Source organism: Protopterus annectens, chromosome 5.part1 (assembly GCF_019279795.1).
Source record: "Protopterus annectens isolate FY-2018-M chromosome 5.part1, PAN1.0, whole genome shotgun sequence".
NCBI classification, from domain to species: Eukaryota; Metazoa; Chordata; order Ceratodontiformes; family Protopteridae; genus Protopterus; species Protopterus annectens.
Genome location: NC_056736.1, coordinates 747,973,213 through 748,000,278, shown reverse-complemented (window position 1 = coordinate 748,000,278; position 27,066 = coordinate 747,973,213). Strand labels below are relative to the sequence as shown.

Genomic DNA, 27,066 nt, shown 5'->3' with positions numbered 1-27,066 from the left:
TCCCATCAGCTGGGGGTATTTCCTATGGTGTATCTGTTTATTACTGTTGTGCATGTTTGGGATTATTTTTATCCATTTACCAAATTTAGCCTTCCTAGGAGGGCACCTGGCATCTGGGGCAAGAAACACTGAAGAAGATGGCGTCGGCCGATGCCTTTATACTCCAGCCGTTGTGACGTCGGAGAGGAGGCGACACCAGCCGACGCCGGACCCAGACTTTGGAATTCGGCCGACCGAGGGCTGCCTGAGGCAGGACAACCCATATGTTATGACTGCAGTTGCATATCTATCGGACATCTACATTTATGGTAGGTACAAAACTGTACTTTCTTGGTACCCAGAAAGGACCAGGCCTGGCGGCCAATACTAGTTTTATCAATTTTGAACACATACCTGGTCATTCCAAAATTCAAAATGCTGACTTTGCAGCAGCTTCTGCCCATGCTGGGCAAGAATGCTTGGCTGGTGACATTAGACCTAAAAGAGGCATGCCTGCATGTCCCAATAAGACAATTGTGCAGAAGATACCTCAGATTCAAGGCTGGCTTAATGCATTACCAATTCTCTGCACTGCCCTTTGGCTTATCTACTGCTCCCAGGGTCTTTACAAAGTGCCTGGCACCAGTAATTGCATTTTGCAGACAAAGAAGTATACAAATATATCCTTACTTGGACGACGGTCTCATTCAAGTAGAGAACAAGGGCACTCTTCTTCCACACCTGGCATTTGTGAAATGGCTTCTAACGTGCCTAGGGTACACTATAAACGAAAAGAAATCACAACTGGTACCCTCTCAAAAGATAACATTCCTGGGTGCAAGCTTAAATACAACTGCCCAGATGGCTTACGTTACGCCAGACAAACAAAGGCAACTGACTACTTACTTCAAACTGATGGCAACAAAAACTCAGTCTTCTGCAAGACAAATTCTGCAGGCTCTGGGCTTCATGGCATCCTGCATCCTACTAATTCCATATGCAAGACTGCATATGAGGAAACTTCAGTGGTACCTAAAAAGTTTATGGAGTCAACATTTACACAGTCTGGAAGAAATGATTCCTCTCATTCCCTGCCTGCAACAGGAGTTTCTATGGTGGGCAAAGGCCTGTCACCAAAACATGGGAAGGTCCTTCACTCAACTCCCTGCCAGCCAAACCTTAGCAGGCACATCAGATTATGCCTGGGGGGCCCACATGGCAGGAAGATGTATTCAGGGCATATGGGCACCAAAACAAATGCATCTACATCTCAACCAGAAAGAGATGCTAGCTGTTCAAAATGCCCTAACAGCCTTCAAGGACTTACTTCATCCAGGACAACTACTGATAAAGACGGACAACACCACAGTCATGTGGTATATAAACAAGCAAGGGGGCACACACTCATACCGCCTTTGCAGATTAGCCATGGCACTGTGGGACACAGCTTTGACCTACCAAATACATCTTCAAGCTCAGTTCCTGCCAGGAAAAAAAAACACTCTGGAAGATGATTTAAGCAGAAACCTTATGGATCCTCATGAGTGGAAACTAAATCCACAAGTCTTCAGCATGATAACAGAGAAATGGGGAAGCCCAGACCTAGATCTATTTGCCACTCCTCAAAATTATCAACTGAAAAAGATTCTGCACAAGGACTTATCACAGACAAGCATGGAAAGTGGACACCCTATCCTTCAGTTGAAAAAAACTATCAGTTTACACCTCTCCTCCTCTGCCCCTTCTACCCAAGGTCCTCCTAAAAATCAGACAAGAGAAGCCAAAGATGATATTAATTGCCCCGGACTGGCCCCGCCAATACTGGTGCCCAGTCCTAAGGAACTTGTCTCAATACCCAGCTTGGACCTTGCCTCAAACTCCACAACTACTGTCCCAGCAAAACAGTCAGATCCTGCACAATCAACTACAGACTCTAAACCTGGCAGCATGGATAATCAGGTAATCATACAAACAACACCTCTCAGTAAAGCTGTGATGGATGTCATTTTGGAAGCCAGAAGGCCTAGTACTAGAAAATCTTATGCTGACAAATGGAAGAGATTCTGTGCTTGGATTCAAGCACAAGGGACTGATACAGCAGAACCACATATCCCTCAGATATTACAATACTTAACTGAGGTGCTTGACAAAGGCCTATCTTTCTCATCAATCAAAATCCATGCCTCTGACATTTCGGCTCATTACAACACAGAGCCACCAAACTTTTCTCATTCTTTACTAAAGCAAAATCTTAGAGGAGCCCAAAATTTAAGGCCCCCTAGAAGATGTCCTTCAAGGATGCATCTGCAGTCCTTACATATGGGTTGTCCTGCCTCAGGCAGCCCTTCAGTCGGCCAGATTCCAAAGTCTGGGTCTGGCGTCGGCTGATGTCGCCCCTTTCCCCGACGTCAGAGCGCCTGGGGTATAAAAGCGTCAGCCGATGCCATCTTCCTCTGTCTTTCTTGCCGTGCGGTGCCCAAAGCAGAAGCAGTTTGTAAGTGCCGGTCGGCCAGCTCCTGTGATTTCAGCTACCGAAGTCTTCAAAAAAGCTAAGTACCCCATTGGGGACTCTTTCTTGCCTCAGCCGATGTCAGATCAAACGGTTAAAGTTAATAATTGTTTAAATTGTGGGAAACAAATACCTCATAAGGATTTCCACTCTTACTGCTTACCTTGCCTAGGCCCAGACCACGACGTCTCGACCTGTACAGCTTGTGCTTCTTTCAATAACGCACTCTTAGGCGTTGGGCAGAGTTTGCAGAGGAATATTTTGGGCAAATTTACGGTTATAAAATGCCGTCGGAGCTTCCGACAGCTCATTTACCCAAAAAAAACATAAGGAGAAGGACCGACGCACTCGGTCTGCGGTTTCGGCCGACTCCAAGCCCAGGCCTACCGCTAGTGTTTCGGTCTCTGCTGAAACCGAATTTCTACCGGTTCTGACCGACGACACCGCACAGCCGGTACTTTCGGTACTGGAGGCCTCCACTGGGTCGGTCTTAGAATTACCGTCTGAAACCGGTGCTCCGGACATATCCGACACCATTTCTGTGGATAAACCTACTCCAGCACGTGGGGCAGCCAGGCCTCCTGTATCCATGTCCATTAAGGCTTTTACTCGTGCTAAAGCTGCTAAACAGCCAAAATCTCTCCCTCCCAAGGCTATTCCTCAGGGATCCACTACAGGTTCACAAATTTTGAGCTTAGCTGAGGACCTTATCTCCAGGGGCTCTCAGCCACCTCCAGGCAAAAGGCCCAGGGTTGAGCAGACAGATCCCCAGTCCTCTGATGAGGCCTCAGATGACTCTGCTCTTTCAGAGTACCAGGAGGAGGCCTTTCCGGCCTACGAGGATTCTGATGCAGAGGAATCGATTCCCTCGGCCTCCCCCCCTGAAGAGTTGTCCTTTGGGGAGACCCTTCACTCCATGAGAGAACATTTCAAATGGCAAGGCCAGGAATTCTCTGATTCCAGGAAGAGGTTAAGGACTTTTTTGCATTTACCTCAGCATAGACCTTTGGCAATTCCTCCTGTTTTAAATGTTATAGAAGATGTGTACTCTGAGTCTAGTATTTCCCCTGACTCCCTCCCTCCGGCTCCTGTCAAACCTGACAGGTACTACAGGGTCCCGGACTCACATCTATACCTTTACAAGGGCCACTCGGCTGACCCAGAGACTATTTCCCAGGGGCCTAAAGGGGTTGCAACCACCACTACTAAGAACCCACTTACTTCTGAAAGGGAATCCAGGGCTTTAGAGAGATGGGGTAAAAAAGTGTACACTTCTTCCATTCTTTCTATGAGAGCATTGAATTGTCAATTCCATATGATACAGTATCAAGAATATCTGTTAGATGAATTGCATAAAAAACTAACCTCACCTGAACCCCTAGATCGCAAGGCGCTTCAGGATCTGGTGCATAACTCTCAGCAGGTTAGCAACCATTTCTTACAGTGTGGTTATGATGCATTGGAAGCTTCATGTAGGTCAGCAATGACAGGTGCAGTCATACGTAGACATGCTTGGCTGAAGGAACAAACACTGCCAGATCATGTTAAAGCAAAGCTTCTGGATGCACCACTGGAAAAACAAAAGTTATTTGGTTCCACGGCTCAAGAGGTCTTAAAGAAATTTGAGGAAAAGGCTAAATCAGTACAGACAGTCAAAGATTTTCTCCAGGTCCAACCACCAAGATTCAGCAGAAATTGGCCTTCTAAGAATTGGTCCTTTCCAGACACAGACAGATTTCAAAGAGGCAAAAACAGGCGTGCCAGAGGTAGAGGGCAAGCTACCTAACCAGAGAGGTAGTGCAGGACCTACAACTGCTGCGCAAGGACAAACTCATTGACTTGACTTTGACCCTGCCAACTAGGGCTCTATTGGAAGCACCTTTAGGCGGAAAGCTATCTTTATTCTCAGAAAATTGGCACAGTATTACAAGGGACAAATGGACACTGCAAATAATAGACAAAGGATACAGATTCCATTTTCATACATTACCAAAAAGACAAGGCATGCCAAACCTGCCACCAAATCAAAGGGCAGAGGCTTTCAAGCAAATTTCCAACCTACTGCAAATGAAAACTATAGAAAAGTTTTCTCTCACAGAACAAGGCCAAGGATTTTATTCCAGACTATTCCTTGTCCCAAGAAAAGAAAAGCAATGGAGGTCTATTCTGGACTTGTCCGCACTGAATACTTATCTCATTGTGCCAAAATTCAAAATGCTGACCCTACAGCAACTCCTTCCCATGCTGGGCAAGGGGTCCTGGCTGGTAACTCTGGACCTCAAGGAGGCATACCTGCATGTCCCTATCAGACAAAGTTGCAGAAGACACCTCAGATTTCTTGCAGGTTCAGAGCATTATCAATTCTCAGCATTGCCCTTTGGCTTATCTACTGCACCCAGAGTATTCACAAAATGCCTGGCATCAGTAATTGCACACTGCAGACTTCAGGGGATTCAAATATACCCATACCTGGACGACTGCCTTATACAAGCGGACAGCCAACAAACATTTGTAAAACACTTGAATTATGCCATCCGCCTACTTCAGGCCTTGGGATACACAGTCAACATTCAGAAATCAAGACTTGTTCCATCCCAAAGAATAATTTTTCTGGGTGCAAAACTAGATACAACCACCCAAATGGCTTTTCTCACAGAAGAAAAACAAGAGCAACTACCGGATTATTTCAGAAATCTGACAAAACAAACCCAGCTGACTGCAAGGAAAATCCTGCAGGCCCTGGGTTTCATGGCATCTTGCATTCTTCTGATTCCACAAGCAAGGCTGCATATGAGGAAACTACAATGGTACCTAAGGAGTCTATGGTCTCAACACAGTCACAGCCTAGAAGCTTTGATCCCCCTCATTCCATGCCTTCAAAAGGAATTTCTGTGGTGGGCTCAAGCAAGCCAGTCAAACGTGGGTCTGCCTTTCAGCAGACCAAATATCAGCCAAACCATTACAACGGGCGCCTCAGACCATGGATGGGGAGCGCACATGGAGGGCAGATGCATTCAAGGACAATGGACACAAAAAGAATTGCGCCTGCACATAAATCAAAAGGAAATGCTGGCAGTGATACATTCAAGTCAAGGCCTTCGAACACTTCCTACATCAAGGCCACCTGCTAATAAAGACGGACAATACCACAGTTATGTGGTACATAAACAAGCAAGGAGGTACCCATTCTTACCCTCTTTGCAGGCTGGCAATGAATCTTTGGGAACTTTCCCTAAAACTCAATATAGAGCTGCAATCCCAGTTTGTACCAGGAAAAGACAATGTACTGGCGGACAGCCTAAGCAGAAATATCATGGATCCACACGAATGGATGCTGCACCCAGACACCTTCCTTCAGATAACACAATCATATGGAAGGCCGGACATAGATCTTTTTGCCTCCCACCACAACCATCAACTGAAGAAATTCTGCACAAGGACATACCATCCACAAGCATGGAAAGTGGACGCCCTCTCTTTCAGCTGGAATACTCTAACAGTATATGCATTCCCACCTCTTCCATTAATGACCAAGGTCTTACTGAAGATCAGGACAGAACAGCCAAAAGTGATTCTGATAGCTCCGGACTGGCCAAGACAACACTGGTACCCACTGTTAAGGAGCATGTCACGCACGAAACCGTGGCCTCTACCACAATGGCCACTTCTGACGCAGCACAATTACAAAACGCTGCACTCCAGCCTAAAAACCTTGCAGCTGATGGCCTGGAAAATACCTTGACTCCTCGCCAGGATAAACTATCCAAGAGAGTAAAGGATATCATCATGGAAACTCAACGGCCTTCCACAAGAAAGGCATATTCAGCAAAATGGAAACGATTTCGCACTTGGAACACCACAAAGGGCCAAGATCCAACAGTGATGAGCATTCCACATATCCTGGAATACTTGGCAGAAATGCTCCATAATGGCCTTTCCTACTCTTCCATAAAAATTCATGCTTCAGCAATTTCAGCAGAGTACAACACTGATCCACCTGTTTTTTCTCATCCTCTGCTAAAGCAGTTTCTAAGAGGGATAAAAAACATCAACCCTCCAAGGAAACCACCAGTGCCTACATGGGACCTTAACTTCATGTTGGAAAAATTAACTCTACCTCCCTTTGAACCAGCAGCATCTTCAGAACTACAGTTCCTGTCTTGGAAGACTGCCTTCCTTCTGGCCATAACCTCAGCAAGAAGAGTATCTGAGTTACAGGCCCTCATGGCAGTACAACCATTTTTGTTATTTTTCATCAGGACAGAGTCTCATTGAGATCCAATCCTTCATTCATGCCAAAGGTGGTATCCAGGGTCTCACTGAACCAAGCTATTCACCTGCCTACCTTCTTTCCAAATCCACAAAACAAAGGAGAGAAGCTTCTGCATACCCTGGACATTCACAGACAGTTGCGCTACTACTTGGACAGAACTAAGACTTACAGAAAAACTGACCAGCTCTTTGTAGCATATGCTGCTGGTGTACAAGGAAAAGCAATTACCAAACAGACAATTTCAAAATGGATAGGGAATTGCATTTGATTCTGTTACTCTTTTCATGGCAAAACTGTGCCAGCTAACATTAGACCTCATTCCACCAGAGCCGCAGCCACCTCCACAGCCTTCTTAAGAGGGGTGGCTACAAAGGACATTTTAGAAGCTGCTACATGGAGCTCCGTGCATACATTTTCCAAGCATTACAACTTACCTTTATATTCCAGATCCAGAGCAGGCTTTGCTACTGCAGTCCTGCAGGGCATTTTAGCTACACCATCCTTTTCCTAGGTCCTACCACCCCCAGCTTAGCTATGGTATTCTACCCATATGTAAGGACTGCAGATGCATCCTTGAAGGACATAGTACAGTTTTGTACCTACCATAAATGTAGATGTCCGATAGGTATGCATCTGCAGTCAGGTTTCCCTCCCTCCTACCCCTCTGTGGTATTCCTTGGGTACTTATCCCTCATTCTAGCTAGCTGGGGTTATCTATTATGGTGTATTTGTTTTATATTGCTGTGCATGTTTGGAATTTTTGCATCTCTCCAAATTTAGCCTTCCTTAGAGGGCACCTGGCATCTGGGGCAAGAAAAACTGAGGAAGATGGTGTCGGCTGACGCTTTTATACCCCAGGCGCTCTGACGTCGGGGGAAAGGGGCGACATCAGCCGACGCCGGACCCAGACTTTGGAATCCAGCCGACCGAAGGGCTGCCTGAGGCAGGACAACCCATATGTAAGGACTGCAGATGCATACCTATCGGGCATCTACATTTATGGTAGGTACAAAACTGTACTATCACCATTACCTGCATGGAACCTCAAGTATGTGTTGGAAAAACTCACCCTGCCTCCATTTGAACCAGCTCCTACCGCTGATATAAAGTTCTTATCATGGAAGACAGCTCTGCTACTAGCAATTACTTCAGCTAGAAGATTTTCAGAGCTACAGGCCCTCATGGCTGTAGAGCCTTTTATCACATTTTACCCGGACAGGGTGTCTCTGAGGACAAATCCTACTTTTATGCCCAAGGTGGTTTCTAGTGTGGCTCTTAACCAAACAATTAATTTTCCAACTTTTTATCCAAATCCGCAGAACAAAGGGTAGAGAATTCTGCATTCCTTGGACGTTCACAGACAGCTAAGATTCTACTTGAGCAGGACTAAAGCTCTAAGAAAAACTGAGTAATTACTAGTGTCATATGCTGCAAGATCAGAAGGAAAGGCTATTTCAAAGCAGGCAATTTCAAAGTGGATAAGCCACTGTATCCGTTTCTGCTACTTACACCATGGTAAACCTGTGCCCAAGGGCATTAGGTCTCATTCCACCAGAGCTGCAGCTACATCAGCAGCCTTTCTCAGAGGAGTACCAAAGTACCAACCAAAGACATTGTAGAGGCTGCTACTTGGAGTTCTGCTCACACCTTTACAAAGCATTACCATTTGCCTCTCTGCTCTAATTCCAGGGCAGGCTTTGCCACTGCAGTGCTGCAGGGTCTTAGAGCCGCACTTAATGCTGTTTAGCTCCAGCCTCCCAACCATAGCTTTGGGATTCTACCCAAATGTAATGACTGCAACAGTGAAACACTAAGAGCATAGTACAGTTGTGTACACTTACCATAAATGTAGATGTTCGGGTGTATTCACTGTTGCAGTCCGGGTTACCCTCCCGCCATCCTCCTGTCATTCTGAAGTTTATGTTTCCTTCACTATCTTCTACAACCTATGTGGTGTATTTGCTTGTAGATGAAGGTAAAGTTTATATTGACGCATGTACTTTATATATATATATATATATATATATATATATATATATATGTGTGTGTGTGTGTGTGTGTGTGTATATATATATATATATATATATATATATATATATATATATATATATATATATATATATATATGTGTGTGTGTGTGTGTGTAATATTGCAACCTTCTTGGGGGCACCTGACATTGGGGGCAAGAAAAAGTAAAGAAAATGGTGTCGGCTGCATGTTTTATACCCCTGACAACCTGACGTCATGGAAGAGAAGACAGCAACTGACGCAGGACCCAAGACTTTGGAATTCAGGCCGACTGAGGACAACCTGCCAGCAGATTACCCAAATGTAATGACTGCAACAGTGAATACACTCCAACATCTACATTTATGGTAATTGTACACAACTGTACTTTTCTGGCCGTAAAGCCATAGTCTAGTTCTGTGTAGCCCTAATTGAGTGGACGAGGGTTGAAGGTTGGGAAGGTCGGACCACTCATCCTAAGAATGGGTTAAAATCTGAGTTGTTGCATTATGCCGACCTCAGAGCCAAGTACTAGCTGTAAAATCTGACCTTGTTGCATCACAGAAAACCATGGCATGATTTCCTCAGAACATTTGTATCTGAGTTGCAGGGGGGGGGGGGTTGTAGTTCTACTTCAGACCCTGTGAATTGGAACAAAAGGATGGACTGAAAGTAAGAGCAATGTGTAATTGAACATCTCTCAGAGTTGCATATCAGAGGCTACTGCTTTTGCGTTTCTAAGCCTTCATATCCTTGTTTAGCAATGTGCTGGATGAAGTCTCTGCCTGAGAGAGAAAGCTTTCAATGTTGTATGTAGGAGAGGTAGTGGTTATTTGGTAGCCCCCAACTATTCCCCTGTCAGATGCTGAAGACTTGAGTGATCACATATGTGGACTGAGCAGTGCAGTTTTAGCAAATAATAACTTGATTTATATCTTTTGCAGTTTTGCTTGATCGTGGCAACAAGCTTCGGAATGCTATGGTTACATCAACAATAAAATCTGATCTAGATACAGATCATGGACTAAAAGAAAGCACTTATCTTGTGCAGGAGGAGATGAGAAAACCAGCACCAATGTGAGTAATTTGGGACCTTACACATGTATCTGTGTGTTTGTGGTTCACACACAGGTGTTTATTTAATAAGCTCAATGTCTGTGTGTTTGTGGTTCACACACAGGTGTTTATTTAATAAGCTCAATGTCTGTGGTTTGCACACAGTTGTTTATTTAATAAGCTCAATGATAATATTGCAGTATTTGTACTTAGAAACTTTTTTTTTTTTTGTAATATATGGCATGGTACATTTGCTTTAACTTATTACATCCGAGTGATGCTTTAAGGAGTTTCTGCAGTTAGCATCCTTCTGATTTCTCTAGGCATCACATATTACATTTGCATAAATAATACCAAACCCATGCTACATGCAACGCTTTAGAAGAGCCCATCGTAAAACTAACCCAGTGGCAAATAGAACTATGTTTGAACTCTGTCTACTGCAGCTGAAGAGATATTTAATAATGTGAAGTTGTTCTATCTCACCGTTCATTCTTACAGATCGGTTTGGGAGCCAATCCTCTGCTCCGAGTTGGCCTACTACAAAACTCGAGGTCTTCAGACAGTTGAGGCTAAGTCCCTATCCCATGATGCACCTTGAGTTACCTCAGATCTAGTTTGCCACTGCAATAAATCTGAGGTTTCCTAGCGCACAGCTCTGGCCAGTATAGCTTTTTTCTTATAAAACTTGTTAAAATTGTTAAATCTATTAATAGTGATAGATTTCATAGCTTTTCATAATTATATCTTTGATAGCTTATTAGTACTATATTTCTCTCCCTTTGACCTTCATTTTTTATAGGCTTTTAATCATACCTTCCCTTTTTGGTGTGCCTTTATAATGTTATCATAGTTATTTAGCTTTGTAGTTTAAATAAGATTATTAAACTTTAGACAGTGTGAGTGCTTTTGAAATGTTATAGTTCTATACAGTTTATTTTTTATACAGCCCATTTGTTGTTTAGGGCTCTTACTGTACTTACTTTCTAAAAATTGTGTGTGTGTGTGTGTGTGTGTGTGTCTGTGTGTGTGTGTGCGCGCGCGTGTGTGTATATTGTCTTTAAAACTACAGTCTGTTACTGTACAGTAAATTTTTTGATACTGTAGTCTTTAATATGGCTGACCAGGAGAAAGACGAGCATCCTAAATCTGGCTTGAAGAAGTGTCCAAAATGTGGACAAAAGATGTTTGTGACAGATAGTCACGTTAATTCTGTGTATTGTCTTGGAGCCTTGCACTTGCATGAAAGCTGCTCCGTTTTCCATTATTTTTTCCTCTAGAGTCCTTTATTAGAGAAAAAGAAAACTTATAGACAGAGAACTTCTAAAATCTTCATTCCAGGAAGCTTTGAGTAACCAGGATAAATCTAGCCAGTCTCCCAAGTCTTCAAAGTCTTCTAAGGCTGCTTCTTTGGGATGTGAGAAAATCTAAAAAAAATTGACATCTGCTCCACAGCCTTCGAGTCGAGCATCCTGTCTTTTCGAAGCCGGTCCCCAGTCCTGGAACCGGTATCCGAAGTATTAGTCTCCCATTCTCCAGTCAGTGCCTCCATCCATACATTCATCTCAGTCCTCGATCAGCCTATCCGATTTGGATGTGGATCGTGTGGTGCAGACGTTGCTACATGCACCAGTGTTTGCTAAATTTTTATCGGCTCTGACCCAAGTGGTTTTGGAGCCAAAAACTGTAATGCCATAGACTTCTTTTCCTCCTGTGAGCCAGACCAGTCCTTTGGAGCCAGAGGAGTCAGACCTGATGATTGTTGAGCCTTCGGAACCAATGCCTGCTCCAGTGCCATCGGTTCCGTTTACTCTGACTTCCTTGGCGCCTATCAAGGAGTCTAGGAGCCGACGCTCTCCAGTCTGGTCCGGGGAGGATAGTTGGATTGACTTGTCTGTTCTGACTTTGCCTCTCGGGGCCTCGTCTCTGATGAGTTCGGCTCCTACCTCTGGTTTGGAGCCCATTGTACCGGTGCAGAGGGGCTCGGTGGTTTAATCGGATCCAGCGGTCCCTTCTCTTTGCCTCTCAAATGAAACACAGCATATTTTGATATCTTCTCGTAAGTCCTCTACTAGGAAGTTATACTTTAGCAAATGGAGAAGATTTCCTATATGGGCTTATCAAAATAACATTGATCCCTACCAAGCCCCCATTTCCTCCATATTAGAATTTTTGACTGCTTTTCAGTAAAGGAGCTGTGGCAGCTATAGTTCGGGTACAGCTTGCTGCCATCTCTAATTTTCACCTTGGCTTTGAAGGACTGAACATAATGTCACACAAGCTATCTAAAGCTTTTCTCAAAGGGACCTTCCATCTCAGACCACCTGTGAAATCCCCTTATACCCCATGGAACCTAAATTTTATGCTTTCACCCATTATTCTTCCACCTTTCGAGCCAGCTTCCTCATGTGATTTGAAATTTTTGTCTTGGAAGACTATCTTTTTAGTAGCCATCACGTCTGCCCATAGAGCATCAGAGCTGCAAACCTTGTCCATAAAGCCTCCTTATTTGATTTTACATGGTGACAAGAGTGTCCCTGCGAACAAATTCTTTATTTTTACCTAAAGTTTGTACTGAAGCTAACCTTAACCAGATGATAGATTTACCAGTGTTCTTCCCCAATCACACAAACAACTTACCGTATATGCTGCACAAACTTGATGTTCATAGACCGCTCAGATTTTACCTGGATAGAACAAAAGAGTTCAGAAAATCAGAACAACTTTTTGTTTCCTTTTCAGATTCTAGGAAAGGTATGCCAGTGGAAAAACAACACTATCTAGATGGTTATCTGATTTTATCACCTTCAGCTGCCAATTTACCCTTACAACCCAAAATGAAGGCACATTCTACCAGAGCAGTGTCCACATCTTCTGCCTTTTCTGCTAGGCTTCCTATAGACATTTGTGCAGCAGCCACTTGGTCAAGACCTCATAACTTTATCACTCATTATAAAGTTGATAAGGCCTCCAGGGACAGGGTCTCCTTTGGTTCTACTGTCCTGAAAAACATACTGCCATGAGCCACCCGAGAAAGATGATGCTTGGGACGCTACCCATCTGTAAGAATGAATGGCGAGATAGAACAACTTCACATAAAAAGAGTTATGTACTCTCCATAATGTTCCATGTGAGTTGTTCATCTTGCCTTCATTCTTACTTCCCACCCTTCTACCCCTGCCAGGGTTTTTCTAGGACCGAGATACTACTTTTATCCTGGTTGCCGAGTCTTTCGATCCGTTTTCTCCAAAAGAGCAGCAGAATGGCATAGGGTATTATTAGACGCAGCAAACAAGATCTGATGTAACTCGAGGTGCATCATGGGATAAGGACTTGGCCTCGAGCTATCTGAAGACCTCAAGCTTTGTAACAGATTGACTCGGAGCCGAGGATCAGCTCCGAACCCATCTGTCAGAATGAAGGTGGGATGAACAGCTCACATGGATCATTATGGTGAGTACATAACTTCTTTTTACTTGTATGCTATTTATTTGAATTGTAACTTTCATATTTCTCCAAATATCTCAACAATCAAGTGGCACAGACTGAACTGCTCCGCTTTATATGAAATCTCATAACTCTGTGAAGAAAATGCTGCTGGCAGTAATATGTGGTGCTTGAATGGTTACCGAGATGTCATGAGCTATTTATACAATATTGCATAATTCATAATCTAAAGTAGTTACTTCATTTGCTCTGCAACCTGTGGGTAGCAGATCCAACCTCGGATCCGAGCCGGCAGCTTTCCAAGCTACAAGATCTGAGCTCCTAGCTCCTCCCCTACCCATAATCCCCTGCTACATGCTGTATTACCTCAGATCGTTTTTTGCTGTGGCTGAAGCAGCTACCTTTGAAGAGCTCCTTGGCTTTTGGTGAAATCGTTACCTTTCTTTAACTTTTTTCTCAACTGGGAAAATTGTATTTTTTAGTGTGCGTGTGAGTAGTATCCCTGAGTTCTTTTAGTCGTGATTTAGATACTCGTTATTTTTTTAGAGTTAGTGTTTTCTGTGTGACACCCCTCCCCCCTTAGTGTTTGGGTGTGCGTGTGTGAGTGTTTAGTCAAAATGGCTGAAGGGCCCAAAGCCGTTTTTTCAAAGTGTACTGAGTGTGGCCATAAGCTTTCTCTGGCTAATGGCCACACTCAGTGCATTTTGTGCCTGGGGGTGAATCATTTATCTGCGGCCTGTCCAATATGTGCGGCCTTTAACCCCCGGGCACTTAGGGACAGGAAGAATAAGCTATTCCTGGCGGGCTTGCTTCCCCATGAATCGGCTTCTTCTTCCTCTCCTGTTCAGGCTGCCTCGGCAGCCCTGGTGCCTTCTGCGCCCCCTGCTCAACCGGTGACTCAACCTCCCTCTTTGGGTTTGAGCTCGGGGGACTCTGGTGCCTCTTCCTCCAAAGAGAAGAGGCACAAGGACAAGGAAGGGCACAAGTCTCAGAAAAGGCGGGCTGAGACTCAACCCTCAGCCCTGCCATCTAAGCTGGCTAGGTCTCCCTCGAGGGTCTCCGAATCCTCCCCCTCTCGGCGCTGTTCGCCATGTTTTTCGCCGGAGCCAGAGAAGGAGTATCGGTCTTCCTTGAGGTAGTTCGAGGCGGGCCGGGAGGGCCCGTCTCGATGACTTCTAGATCGACCAGAAGCCTCACCAACGCGGACATGGATCGGATGATGCGTCGATTCATACAGACCCAGATGCAGATGGGGGTGCTCTTGCCTCCCCCCCCTCCCGGCGGGGAGTGCGGCCCCCATTTTTGCTCTGATCACTCCTTCTCCGACTCGTTTTGGGTCTCGGAGTCATCGGATCTGGGCCCTTTCGGAGCCGGGGATTCATCGGCGCCAATAGCTCCGGTCTCTTCTACGCCAACTGTGCCCGCGAGCGTGTCAGATCCGAGTTCTCTGGGCCAATGGCTGAGTGTTGATCCGTGGGAGTTGGTGTGTCTTCGGCGCCGCTGGGTTAGGAGCATACCTCTCTCTCTGGGCTCCGACTGCATCGGCCCCGATCCCTACCTCGGAGCCGAGGAGATTACGTTCGGAGCCTGGCGAGAGTAGTTCTCCTTCGGCTTTTGAGGTAGTGGAGAGGGTACTGTCGAGGTCCTCCAGGTCCCCGGTTCGGGCTTTGGTTCCTCCCGTACCCCCGCTGCATGTGGGTCTATCCTCCATCATCCGACAATTGGGACAGCCTGCTCAAGCCCTCCAGCTGGTTCCCTTGGAGGAACAAGAACCCATTGACGAGCCCTCTTCGGACAGTCCCACCGAGGAGGTCCCTCGTAAACGTATGTGTAAAAGGAGGCACCTGGACTCCCCTGAGTCCGTCACCACCGACACGGATTTAGATGAAGGGGAAGGTTCCCCAAAGTCACCCCCCAAAGATGTCTCCTTTGGAGACATCATGGAAATGTTGCGTATTAGAGGGGGGTGGTCTGCCCAAAAACCTTCCTCAGATGAATCCGTGTTCCTGGAGGCATTTGAGGCAGGCCTGTCTACCTCCTGGGTGTCTCCTCCGGCTGACCCCCTGGTAGACTTAATTACTACCAGGGAGTGGAAGGAGCCCAACACCATGGAGCCATTCCCGAGACGACCCGTCAAGGTCCTTGGCCCCCTAACGGATAGACAGTCTTGGGCCAAGGGATCTCCTGTTGATGCCATGTTGTTGGCGGCTGCCACCAAGAGAGAACTCGCACAGGAGAGTTCTTCGGTTCACCTGCCGGATAAGGAATCTCGAGCACTGGACCGCATTGAGAAGCGGATGTTTGCTTCAGCGATCTTCTCGATAAGGGCGCTGAACTATATGGCACATACCATTATGCTACAGCGAGACTTGATTAAGGAATACGCTGCAGCCACCCCGGAGTCTTTGTCGGTCGAGGACAAGAATGTTTTTTCGACTCATATGGCCACTCTAAATTCCATATCTAAGACGTCCATGCGGCTACTCTCCCATGCTACGGAGGGAGCCGCTAGGGCCAGCTGAGCTGGGGTCATCTTGCGACGTCACACCTGGCTCCGTCTTTGCAATTACGCGAATCCCTTCAAGGCGTCCTTCACGAATGCGCCCTTTGACGGGTCTTCGCTTTTCAGCAAGACCGTTTGCGAAATGCTGGTCTAAAGCGAGAAGGACGGGAAGACGCTGTTTGCCATCAGAGTCCGCTTCTCTAATCCCCAACGATCCTTTTCAAGGAATTAGAGGGGACAAAAGAAGCTTTGGTTCCACAAGTCTCAGCAGTCCCATCCAGCTTCAGACCACTCGTCCTCTAGAGGCAGAGGAGGACAATGTGAGCACCGGCCCAGAGGCAGAGGGGGACCGCGTAACTTCGGGTCCAGAGAACCTTTCTCGGACAGACCTGCGCAGCAGCCCTGAGGGCTTACCCGGCTGTCCCTCTCTGGAGGCAGTCAGGGGGCGGTTGATGGAGCACCTGTCAAATTGGTAGTCCATTACGACAGATCGATGGGTGCTCCGTATCATATCCAGAGGTTTTTCCATCCCCTTCATAAACCTTCCCCCCACGACCAGACGCCTCCCCGATGTACCACCCGATCAGAGGGAGGCAGCGGCTTCAGAAGTGTTGAAGTTGCTAGAAAAAAAGAGCCATCCAGCCCGTCCCCCCAGACCAGTCCGGATTGGGTTATTACTCCAGGTTCTTCTTGGTGCCAAAGAAGACGGGGGACCTAAGACACATTCTAGACCTTTCCGCTCTGAACATGTTCATTCCCAATGAAAAATTCCGGATGGTCACCCTCCAATCAATTCTCCCCTTTCTGCGGGAGAACGACTGGATGTGCTCTATAGACCTCAAGGATGTGTACTACCACATATTGATGGACAGACGATCCAGAAGGTTTCTCTGCTTCTGGCTGGGAGCCAGTCATTATCAGTTCAGGGTTCTTCTGTTCGGCCTCACCTCAGCCTCCAGGGTGTTCACCAAAGTCATGGCAGTGGTTGCAGCCCACCTGAGACTTCAGGGCATTCAGGTCTTCCCGTACCTAGACGACTGGCTCCTTACCGCCACCAACAGGCATCAACTCTGTGTGGCAAGAGATTACGCTCTGACTCTTGCCCAGAGCCTAGGCATCTCAGTGAATCTACAGAAATCCTTTCTTTGCCCCGTTCAGGTCCTGGAGTTCATAGGGGCCAGGTTGGATACCCGTATCTCTCGAGCTACTCTAACTTCAGACAGGCTGAGCAGCTTGTCGTTTCAGGTACTAGCCCTTCTTCAGAGTCCTGCTCCGGCGGCGGAGTTAGTCCTGAGGCCACTAGGGTCTATGACAGCGGCGATCGGTCTCTCCCTTCATGCACGGCTATGGATGAGGGTATTGCAGTGAACCCTTCAAGTTCAGTGGTCGCTATTACTCCACCCGTTGAACACTCCGATACCACTGAGTAGAGTTTGCAAGGACTCCCTTCTTTGGTGGCTCCACATGCGAGAACTGAGGGAAGGGAGACCCTTTGTGATTCCCCCGCCCCAAGCCACGTTGACCACGGATGCTTCTCGCCTCGGGTGGGGGGGGGCATTGTTCGGGCAGAACCATCTAAGGCACATGGACTTCCCTAGAGACCGCTTTGCATATCACTGTCCTAGAGATGAGGGCGGTGCTTCTAGTGTTGCAAGCTCTCCACGACCTTCTCCCTCTGGGGACTATTGCAATCCAGACGGACATGTCAGTAGTCTGGTACATAAACAGGGAGGAACCAGGTCTTACCCCCTTTGTCGAGAGGCTATGAGAGTTTGGGAATGGGCGATATCCACCAACCGGTTTCTAGTAGCAATGCACATTCCGGGACGATCCAACATATTAGCGGACAAACTCAGTCGAGTAATTCTCACTCTGTACGTGTGGTCTCTCAATCCATCTGTTGCGAAGCAGATCTTCCGCAAATGGGGTTGGCCTCGCTGCGATCTTTTTGCTTCTCCATTAAACACAAAATGCAGCGAGTACTTCGCAATACTTCCCCCCCGAAGGGGAAAATCCCAGAGACACTCTAGTTAATGCTTGGCCTCCCGGTCTCCTTTATGCTTATCCCCCCTCCCACTTATGATAAAGTTCATACAGAAAGCCTGTCTGTTGGGGAGCAGAGTTATCCTCATAGCCCCGTTCTGGCCTCGCCAGATCTGGTTTCCTTATCTGCGGTCTCGCAGTGTGACTCCTCCATGGATACTGGATCCCATTCCAGATCTGATCTCGCATCCTGCAGGATACCAAACCCGAAACCTGGCGAACCTCAAGCTTGCGGCTTGGTTGATCCAGTTCCACTGATGACTAGGACTCCCGGTATCTCTTCTCCTGTGAAGGCCATACTGGTCACGGCGCATAAGTTGGCTACCAGAAAAATTTACAATAGTAAATGGAAACTTTTCTCCGTCTGGGCTAAAGACAAGGGCTTGGATCCATTTACAGTTCCTATTCCAACTATCCTGGACTTCCTGTCGCTGATTTTTCGGCAGGGAGCAAGTGCTTCTCTGGTTAAGGTGCAGTTAGCAGCTATCTCCCATTTTCATGTGGGAGATGGCTTTGGGTCCTTGGCATCTACAAAGTTATGCAAAACTTTCTTGCGGGGCATCTTTCTTTTGAAGCCGCCTGTGAAAGCTGTGGTACCCCCATGGGATTTGACTTTAGTCTTACAAGCCCTGACAGGTCCACCCTTTGAGCCTGTGGCCTCGGTTCCGTTAAAATTCTTGTCTTGGAAAACGGCCTTTTTGGTGGCTATTACTTCGGCCAAAAGGGTTTCAGAACTTCAAGCACTGGGTATGAAACCCCCTTACCTCATTTTTCACAAGGATAGAGTGTCCCTCAGGACTAACCCGTCTTTCTTACCTAAGGTGGCTTCGGAGTCAAATATTAATTAATCAATAAATTTACCAGTGTTCTTCCCAAATTTTCAGAATAGAGGGGAATACAAATTGCATAAACTGGATGTACACAGACAACTGCGTTTTTACTTGCACAGGACTAAGGATTTTCGCAAGTCAGACCAGTTGTTTGTGTCCTTTGCAAAATCAGCCATGGGTAGAGCCATTTCCAAAGTGACCGTAGCAAATTGGATTTGTCAGTGCATAATTCACGGGTATATATCTTCAGGCAAACCAGCTCCTATTGGAATTCACGCTCATTCTACAAGGTCTATGGCCACCTCAGCAGCCTTTTGGTCCAGGGTTCCCTTGGACGACATATGTTCAGCAGCTACCTGGTCCTCTTCTCATACGTTCATTTCTCATTATAAACTAGATATGATTTCGAGAGGTAGGGCTTCCTTTAGCTCCGCGGTGCTTCGGAATATCCATCCGTAAAGGCCACCCAGGTTTGTTCCTAGGTAGCTGGGGACTCTGTCCCACAGGTTGCAGAGCAAATGAAGTAACTACTTCAAATAAAGAAATTATGTACTCACCATAACGTTCCATCTGAGGAGGTACTTCATTTGTCTGCAACCGACCCCCCCTGCCATCCCCCGAACCTTTGTCAGGATCTCTGGTCACCTGAAATTCTCTTGTCAGGAAGTTAAATCTGGTGTATTCCTCTGTCGAGGTTATGAGTTGTGTGATGGGGCAAAAATCGATCTGAGGTAATACAGCATGTAGCAGGGGATTATGGGTAGGGGAAGGAGCTAGGAGCTCGGATCTTGTAGCTTGGAAAGCTGCCGGCTCAGATCCGAGGTCGGATCCGATACCCACAGGTTGCAGACAAACGAAGTACCTACTCAGATGGAACGTTATGGTGAGTACATAACTTCTTTTTTACTGTGGTTACTGTGGCTAAGAAAATCCAGTTTAAGACCTAAAATCAAATGTGTGCAACTGCTGTAGAGATTAGTTTGAGCTGAATATGTTGCCATTTACAGTTTTCTAGTAATACGTAGGACCCTACAGATATAAGCATCTGTTTGAACTGTAAGGCAATAAAAAAAAGTTATGTTCCATGTGAGTTGTTCATCTCACCTTCATTCTTACACTTGGGTTATGAGTCGGCCTACTGCAAAGCTTGAGGTCTTCAGATAGCTCGAGGCCAAGTCACTATCCCATGATGCACCTTGAGTTACCTCAGATCTCGTTTGCTGCGTCTAATAATACCATATGCCATTCTATTGCTCTTTAAGAGAAAACCCATAGAAAGACTGAGCAACCAGGATAAAAGTAGTATTTCAGTCCTCGAAAAACCCTGGAAAAGGGGGTAGGAGGGTGGGAAGTAAGAATGAAGGCGAGATAAACAACTCACATGGAACGTTATGGTGAGTACATAACTTCTTTATGTGAAGTTGTTCTATCTCGCCATTCATTCTTACAGATGGGTAGTGTCCCAAGCACCATCTTTCTTGGGTGGCTCACGGGAGTATGTTTTTCAGGACAGTAGTAACAAAGGAGGCCCTGTTCCCGGAGGCCTTATCAACTTTGTAATGAGTGATAAAGGTATGAGGTCTTGACCAAGTGGCTGCTGCACAAATGTCTATAGGAAGCCTAGCAGAAAAGGCAGATGATGTGACACTGCTCTGGTAGAATGCGCCTTAATTTTGGGTTGTAAAGGTACATTGGCAGCTGAATACGTGAAGGTGATACAATCAGATAACCATCTAGATAGTGTTGTTTTTCCACTGGCATACCTTTCCTAGAATCTGAAAAGGAAACAAAAAGTCGTTCTGATTTTCTGAACTCTTTTGTTCTATCCAGGTAAATTCTGAGCGGTCTATGAACATCAAGTTTGTGCAGCATATACTTTATATAGTTGTTGGTGTGACTGGGGAAGAACACTGGTAAATCTGTAATCTGGTTAAGGTTAGCTTCAGTACAAACTTTAGATAAAAATTAAGGATTTGTTCGCAGGGACACTGTCAGCATGGAAAATCGAATAAGGAGGCTTTATGGACAAGGCATGTAGCTCTGTACTCTGCGGACAGACATGATGGCTACTAAAAAGAGAGTCTTCCAAGACAAAAATTTCAATATTCTCTCCGCTATCTCTTTTTTGAGGGACCACTCGTAAGGCAGCAAAATTGCTCTGCTCAGTTTGTCTGCAATCATGTTGGATTTCCCCGGGATGTGCATTGTTATCAGAAAGTGCAGGGTGGATGTAGCCCAAGGGCATACTCTTAGAGCCTTGCGACAAAGGGGGTAGGGCGCGGTTCCTCCTTGTTTTTTCAAGTACCAGACCACCGACATGTCTGTCTGAATCGCAATTGTCCCCAGAGGGAGAGAGTCCTGAAAATACTGCAACCCCAAAATGACTGCTCTCATCTCCAGGACATTGATATGCAGATGTGTCTCTTGTTCGGTCCATGTGCCTTGGGCTGTTCTTTCCTGAAAATGCCCCCCACCCTATCAGGGAAGCATCCAGTGTTGGGAGGGTGGTCTAATGGTTAAGGTGCTTGCCTTATAAACACAAGGTGCAGGGTTTGAGTCTCACAAGGTATAATTGGCTAGGCTTAAAATGGCTCGCAAGGGCAGTTAGCTTAGTACTAACCTATGAGTGCTATGAGTGCTGCATGAGTGGCCACTGTGGCTGCTGGTGAGGGTAGGATAAAAGGACGACTTATCGTTACATGAAGAAAAGTCAACCACCACCAAAGATACTTTTTGTGTGTTTGTGACAATTATGAGATGAGACATTGGGAGCTCTTGATAAGACCATTGAGTGAATAGCACTCACTGTAGAATCTGTATGTGCATACGACCCAACGGTATCGCTGTTATTGCAGCTGCCATCATGCCTAACAACTTTAGCAGTTCTGATGCTGGAGCCTTGTCTCTGGATATGATGCTCTGGATCTGCTGACGAAGTAGTAAAACTCTTTCTGCTGGAAGATTTAAAGTGGTGGTGGTGGTGTCCAATTCTGCTCCGATAAAAACAATATGTTGCGATAGCGACAAGGCAGATTTTTCTGAATGTATGGTAATGCCCAGATGACTGCAGAGAGTAAGAGTGGTGTCCCTGGCTTGTATTAGCTGATGCCTGGTGGTGACTGTGAGGAGGCAATCATCTAAGTACAGAAACACCTGAAATTCTAAATGCCTCAGGTGAGCCGTGACCACTGCCATACATTTGGTGAACACTCTGGGGGCTGTAGTGAGACCAAAGGGCAGAGCTCGAAACTGGTAATGACTGGCTCCCAGCCGGAAGTGCAGATGATCTCTGGATGGTCTGGCCATTTTTATATGGTAGTACGCATAGTATCGACTGAAGCATGACCATCCAGAACTTCTCTTTTTTGAAAGATCTGTTTAGTCTGCTGAGGTCCAAAATATGTCTCCAGTCCCCTGTCTTTTTTTAAACTAAAAAGAATCTTAAGTAAGTTCCAGATCTGGACTGCTGGGACTGGTTGGATGACTCTTTTCTTAGCAACGTTTGTGCCTCTACTGTTGCTTGTTCCCTGTAACTGGTTGGAAAGTCTGGGATTTTTATTGTCAATGGAGGGGGGAGTGGTGAAGAATGAAATATCTTCTGGAAACTATACATGTTAGGTAGTCCAGTCTCACCTTCATTTTTACATATGGGTTCGGAGCCGATCCTCGTCTCTGACTAGGCAGAATTTCAAGCTCGAAGACTTCTGGTTGGCTCGTGGCTAAGCAGGTATCCCATGGTGCACCAGTGCAACCCCCAGATCTCATTTGCCACATCGGCGAGTTCGGATGTGCTTCGCTTGGCTCTGGCTAAGTCTTTAGCAATTTTTTCATTGTGTTTTTTGCATATTTACTGTTATTTAGTGGAAATATATATATAGGGCTTTACCTTAATTGTCCTGTGGTCTTGTTTGACCTTAGTAGTAGTATCCTGTGTACCAGTAGTTAGGCGCAGTTGCGCTTTTTTAACTAGATCATTAGTTTTGGCGGTTTCACCATTCTTAATCAACAGGGGCTCCTGTTGATTAATTTACAGAAACAGATGCTTGGTGCCAGAGCCATGGGCTCAAGCTCAGTGCCAAGAAATGTATAGTTATCCCCTTTGGGAAAAAACATGTAGCCATGAATTACCATATAGGTGGCAGTACACTAAACACCGAAAGTGTGATAAGAGACTTAGGGACACAGGTGGACAGTGGTCTCACCTTCGATAACCACATCGCCACAACAGTCAGGAAATCCTTCTATGTGACACACCTCATCACTAAGGGCTTTTCATCCAGAAAAAAGGAGGTCATTGTCCCACTGTACTCATCCCTCATTAAACCCATTATAGAATACAACGCCCCGTTTGGTATGTACCTCTCAAGACATCTGCAACAACTGGAAAGGCCGCAGAAATACCTCACTAAAAGAATCACAGGCCAATAGCAGACGCCCTATGCTGACCGCCTTAAAAAAACTCCAGGTATACTCTGTCGCATATCGTCTACTCAGAGGCGATCTCTGCTTAACATACAAGGCCATGTCAAACCCAGAGCTGTTGGACATGCTACACTTAAAGAAATCCCAATCCCTCAGATCCACACGCTCCAGGGATCTAAACCTTGTCATCACAATAAACAAAACATGCTGGAGGGATAGGTTCCTGACCCAGAGACTCCCCAGACTCTGGAATAGATTGCCCATACATGTCAAGCAGAGTGCCTCTTTCGTCCTCTTCAAAAGGAACCTTGACGATTGGATGGGAGAAAGGAAATTCACCCCGGGGATCACGTCAGATCACGTCAGTCGCCCTGCTAGATAGGGGTCCAGGGAAGTAAATAGTGTGGGAAAAAATAGCCAGAGAATTGTTATGGCTAGGCTTGTATAGGCCCTAGGGTTGATAGCCTAGTACCTCCAGTTCTTTCTGTTGTAGATAATGCATTTAATGATGCTTGCACTGCTCCTGATTCATTACCTCCGGCTCCTGCTAAGCCCGATAGGTTCTACAGGGTCCCGGACACTCATCACCATTTATACAAGGCTCCTTTTGCAGATCCAGAGACCATCGCCCAGGGCCCTAAAGCTGTAGCTGCTACTTCTCCTAAAACCCTCCCCTCTGAAAGGGAATCCAGGTCCTTAGAGAGATGGGGTAAAAAAGTTTACACTTCTGCTACCTTGTCAGCTAGGGCTTTAAACTGCCAATTTCATATGATTCAATATCAAGAGTTTATGCTTGACCAGTTAACTAAACAGATTTCCTCTGAGGAATCTTTAGATAAAAGATATGTTCAGGAAATGGTACATAACATACAGCAGGTTAGTAACCATTCTTTAAAATGTGGCTATGATGCATTGGAGGCTTCCTTTAGATCAGCCATGACTGGCACAGTTATCAGGAGACATGCATGGTTGAAAGAACAGGCATTACCAGACCATGTCAAATCAAAGCTTTTGGATGCACCCATGGACAAGGTCAATTTATTTGGTTCCCCTGCTCAGCAGGTGCTAAAAAAGATGGAAGAGAAGGCGAAATCTGTACAAACGGTGAAAGATTTCTTACAGGTTCAACCTCCAAGGTTTAGCAGGAACTGGCCCTCCAAGAATTGGTCCTTTCCGGACTCCTCTAAGCCTCAGAGGGGCAGGAATAGGCGTTCAAGAGGCAGAAACCAATCCAGGGGTGCCTACAGGGGACGCCAATGGCAAGGTAACAACCAGCGAGGCACGGACGCAGCCACCACCTCTACAACAACTCAATCACAGTGACTTGACAGTGGCACCGCCACCAGGAACAACTAGAAGCACCCTTAGGCGGAAAATTAACCTTATTCTCAAAAAACTGGCATTGCATCACAAGGGAAAAATGGATTTTGCAAACTATAGACCAAGGTTACAGGTTCCATTTCCATACTCTACCAGGGAAGAGAGGAATGCCAAACCTACCACCTACTCAAAGGACAGAAGCTCTAAAGCAAATATCTCAGCTATTAAGAATGAGAGCTGTGGAAAAGGTACCATCTATGGAGCAAGGAAAGGGATTTTACTCCAGACTCTTCCTGGTACCAAGAAAGAAAACAAATGGAGACCCATTCTAGACCTGTCCGCTTTAAACACATTCCTTATTGTTCCAAAATTCAAAATGCTGACCCTACAGCAGCTTCTTCCCATGCTGGGCAAGGAGTCTTGGCTGGTAACTCTAGATCTCAAGGAGGCATACCTGCACGTCCCCATAAGACCAATTTGCAGAAGATACCTCAAATTTCTTGCAGGATCAGAGCATTATCAATTTTCAGCATTGCCCTTTGGCTTATCTACTGCGCCCAGAGTGTTCACGAAATGCCTGGCATCAGTAATTGCTCATTGCAGACTTCAGGGAATCCAAATGTATCCCTACCTGGACGACTGCCTGATTCAAGCGGACAACAAAAGCAAGCTAGCAGAAGACTTACAAAGAGTCATTTACCTGCTGCAGGCCTTGGGATATACAGTCAATATAAAAAAGTCAAGGCTGATTCCATCCCAAAGAATAACCTTTCTGGGTGCAGAGCTGGACACATCAAAACAAATGGCATTCCTAACTGCAGAAAAGAAAGAGCAACTACCTCTACTTCTTGGCATTAACAAAGCAGAACCACCTAACTGCAAGAAAAGTACTGCAAGCTCTAGGCTTCATGGCATCCTGCATAATTCTGGTCCCTCATGCCAGACTGCATATGAGAAAGCTACAGTGGTACCTAAGGAATTTGTGGTCCCAACACAAGCACAGCCTAGAAACCAAAATCCCAATAATCCCATGCCTGAAACAAGAGTTCCTATGGTGGGCTCAGGACTGCCAATCAAACACAGGATTGCCCTTCTGCAACAGCCAACCAAGCCAAACCATCACGACAGATGCCTCAGACCTCGGTTGGGGGGCACACATGCAGGGCAAGTGCATACAAGGCTTATGGACTCAGGACCAGCTATGCCTACACATAAATCTAAAGGAAATGCTGGCAGTAAAATTGGCAATCCAGTCATTCAGACCATTTCTCCAAGAAGGTCAGTTGATAAGGACAGACAACACCACTGTTATGTGGTACATCAACAAACAGGGAGGCACCCATTCATATCCTCTATGCTGGCTGGCACTGGACCTATGGGATGTAGCCCTGAGCTACAACATTCAGTTACAAGCAATTTTTGTACCGGGAGAAGAAAACATTCTAGCAGACATATTAAGCAGAACAACCACAGATGCCCACGAATGGATGCTTCATCCGGACATCTTCAAAGCCATCACAAGGGAATGGGGATTACCACAAATAGACTTGTTTGCATCCCCATTCAATCACCAGCTAAAGAAATTCTGCACAAGGACGTACCACCCACTTGCTTGGAAGGTGGACTCCCTATCTTTCAGTTGGAAAAACCTGACAGCATACGCATTTCCACCACTTCCTTTGATGCACAAGGTGCTTCTGAAGATCAAAGAGGACCGTCCAAGGATCATCCTGATAGCTCCAGACTGGCCAAGGCAACATTGGTACCCACTGCTGAGGAGCATGTCTCGGGAACAAATATGGCCACTACCCCTGATCCCATTACTGTTAACACAGAACAACTACAACATCCTGCATCCAAACCTGAAAACTCTGCAGCTAACTGCCTGGAACATTACATAACAGCAATTAACCCAAATTTATCCCAAAGGGTTAAAGACATAATCCTGGAGGCTCGCAGACCTTCAACAAGAAAGAATTATGCAGCAAAATGGAAAAGATATCTCATTTGGAGTACTGCAAAGGAGAAGATGTGACTCTGGTAAACATGGCCAACATCTTGAGTACTTGGCAGAGCTCTTCCACACAGGCCTGTCCTATTCTTCCATCAAGATGCATGCATCAGCTATTTCAGCACAATACAGCTTGATCCTCCTGTCTTCTCTCATCCCCTGCTCAGACAGTTTCTGAGAGGAATTAAAATGTAAAACCTCCCAGGAAACCACCATTGCCAGCATGGGACTTGAACTTTGTGCTAGAAAAATTGACACTTCCTCCTTTCGAGCCAGCAGCAACAGCAGAATTACAATACTTATCCTGGAAGACTGCTTTCCTGCTGGCAATAACTTCATCAAGAAGGGTCTCTGAACTACAGGCATTAATGGCAGTGCAACCCTTCCTGATCTTCCATCAAGATAGTGTCCATGAGAACAAATCCTACATTTATGCCTAAGGTGGTATCCAGAGTGTCATTAAATCAGGCTATCCACCTACCTACATTCTTTCCAAACCCACAAAACAGGGGAGAAAGACTTTTGCATACCTTGGATGTACACAGACAGTTACGCTACTACCTGGACAGGACTAAGTCCAATAGAAAAACTGACCAGCTTCTGGTAGCATATGCCACAGGAAAGGAAGGAAAACCAATTTCAAAACAGACAATCTCCAAATGGATA

At 45.9% G+C, this 27,066-nt stretch overlaps 1 protein-coding gene across 1 annotated transcript in view; it reads left to right on the top strand.

Annotated features, from left to right (window-relative positions):
* C2CD3 (C2 domain containing 3 centriole elongation regulator) overlaps window positions 1-27,066 on the top strand; it is a 2,415,762-nt gene that overhangs the window by 409,271 nt on the left and 1,979,425 nt on the right. Inside the window, exon 9 of the mRNA XM_044072855.1 lies at window positions 9,701-9,845. Coding sequence (XP_043928790.1) covers window positions 9,701-9,845 — 145 coding nt within the window. The remainder of the gene's footprint in view (window positions 1-9,700; window positions 9,846-27,066) is intronic.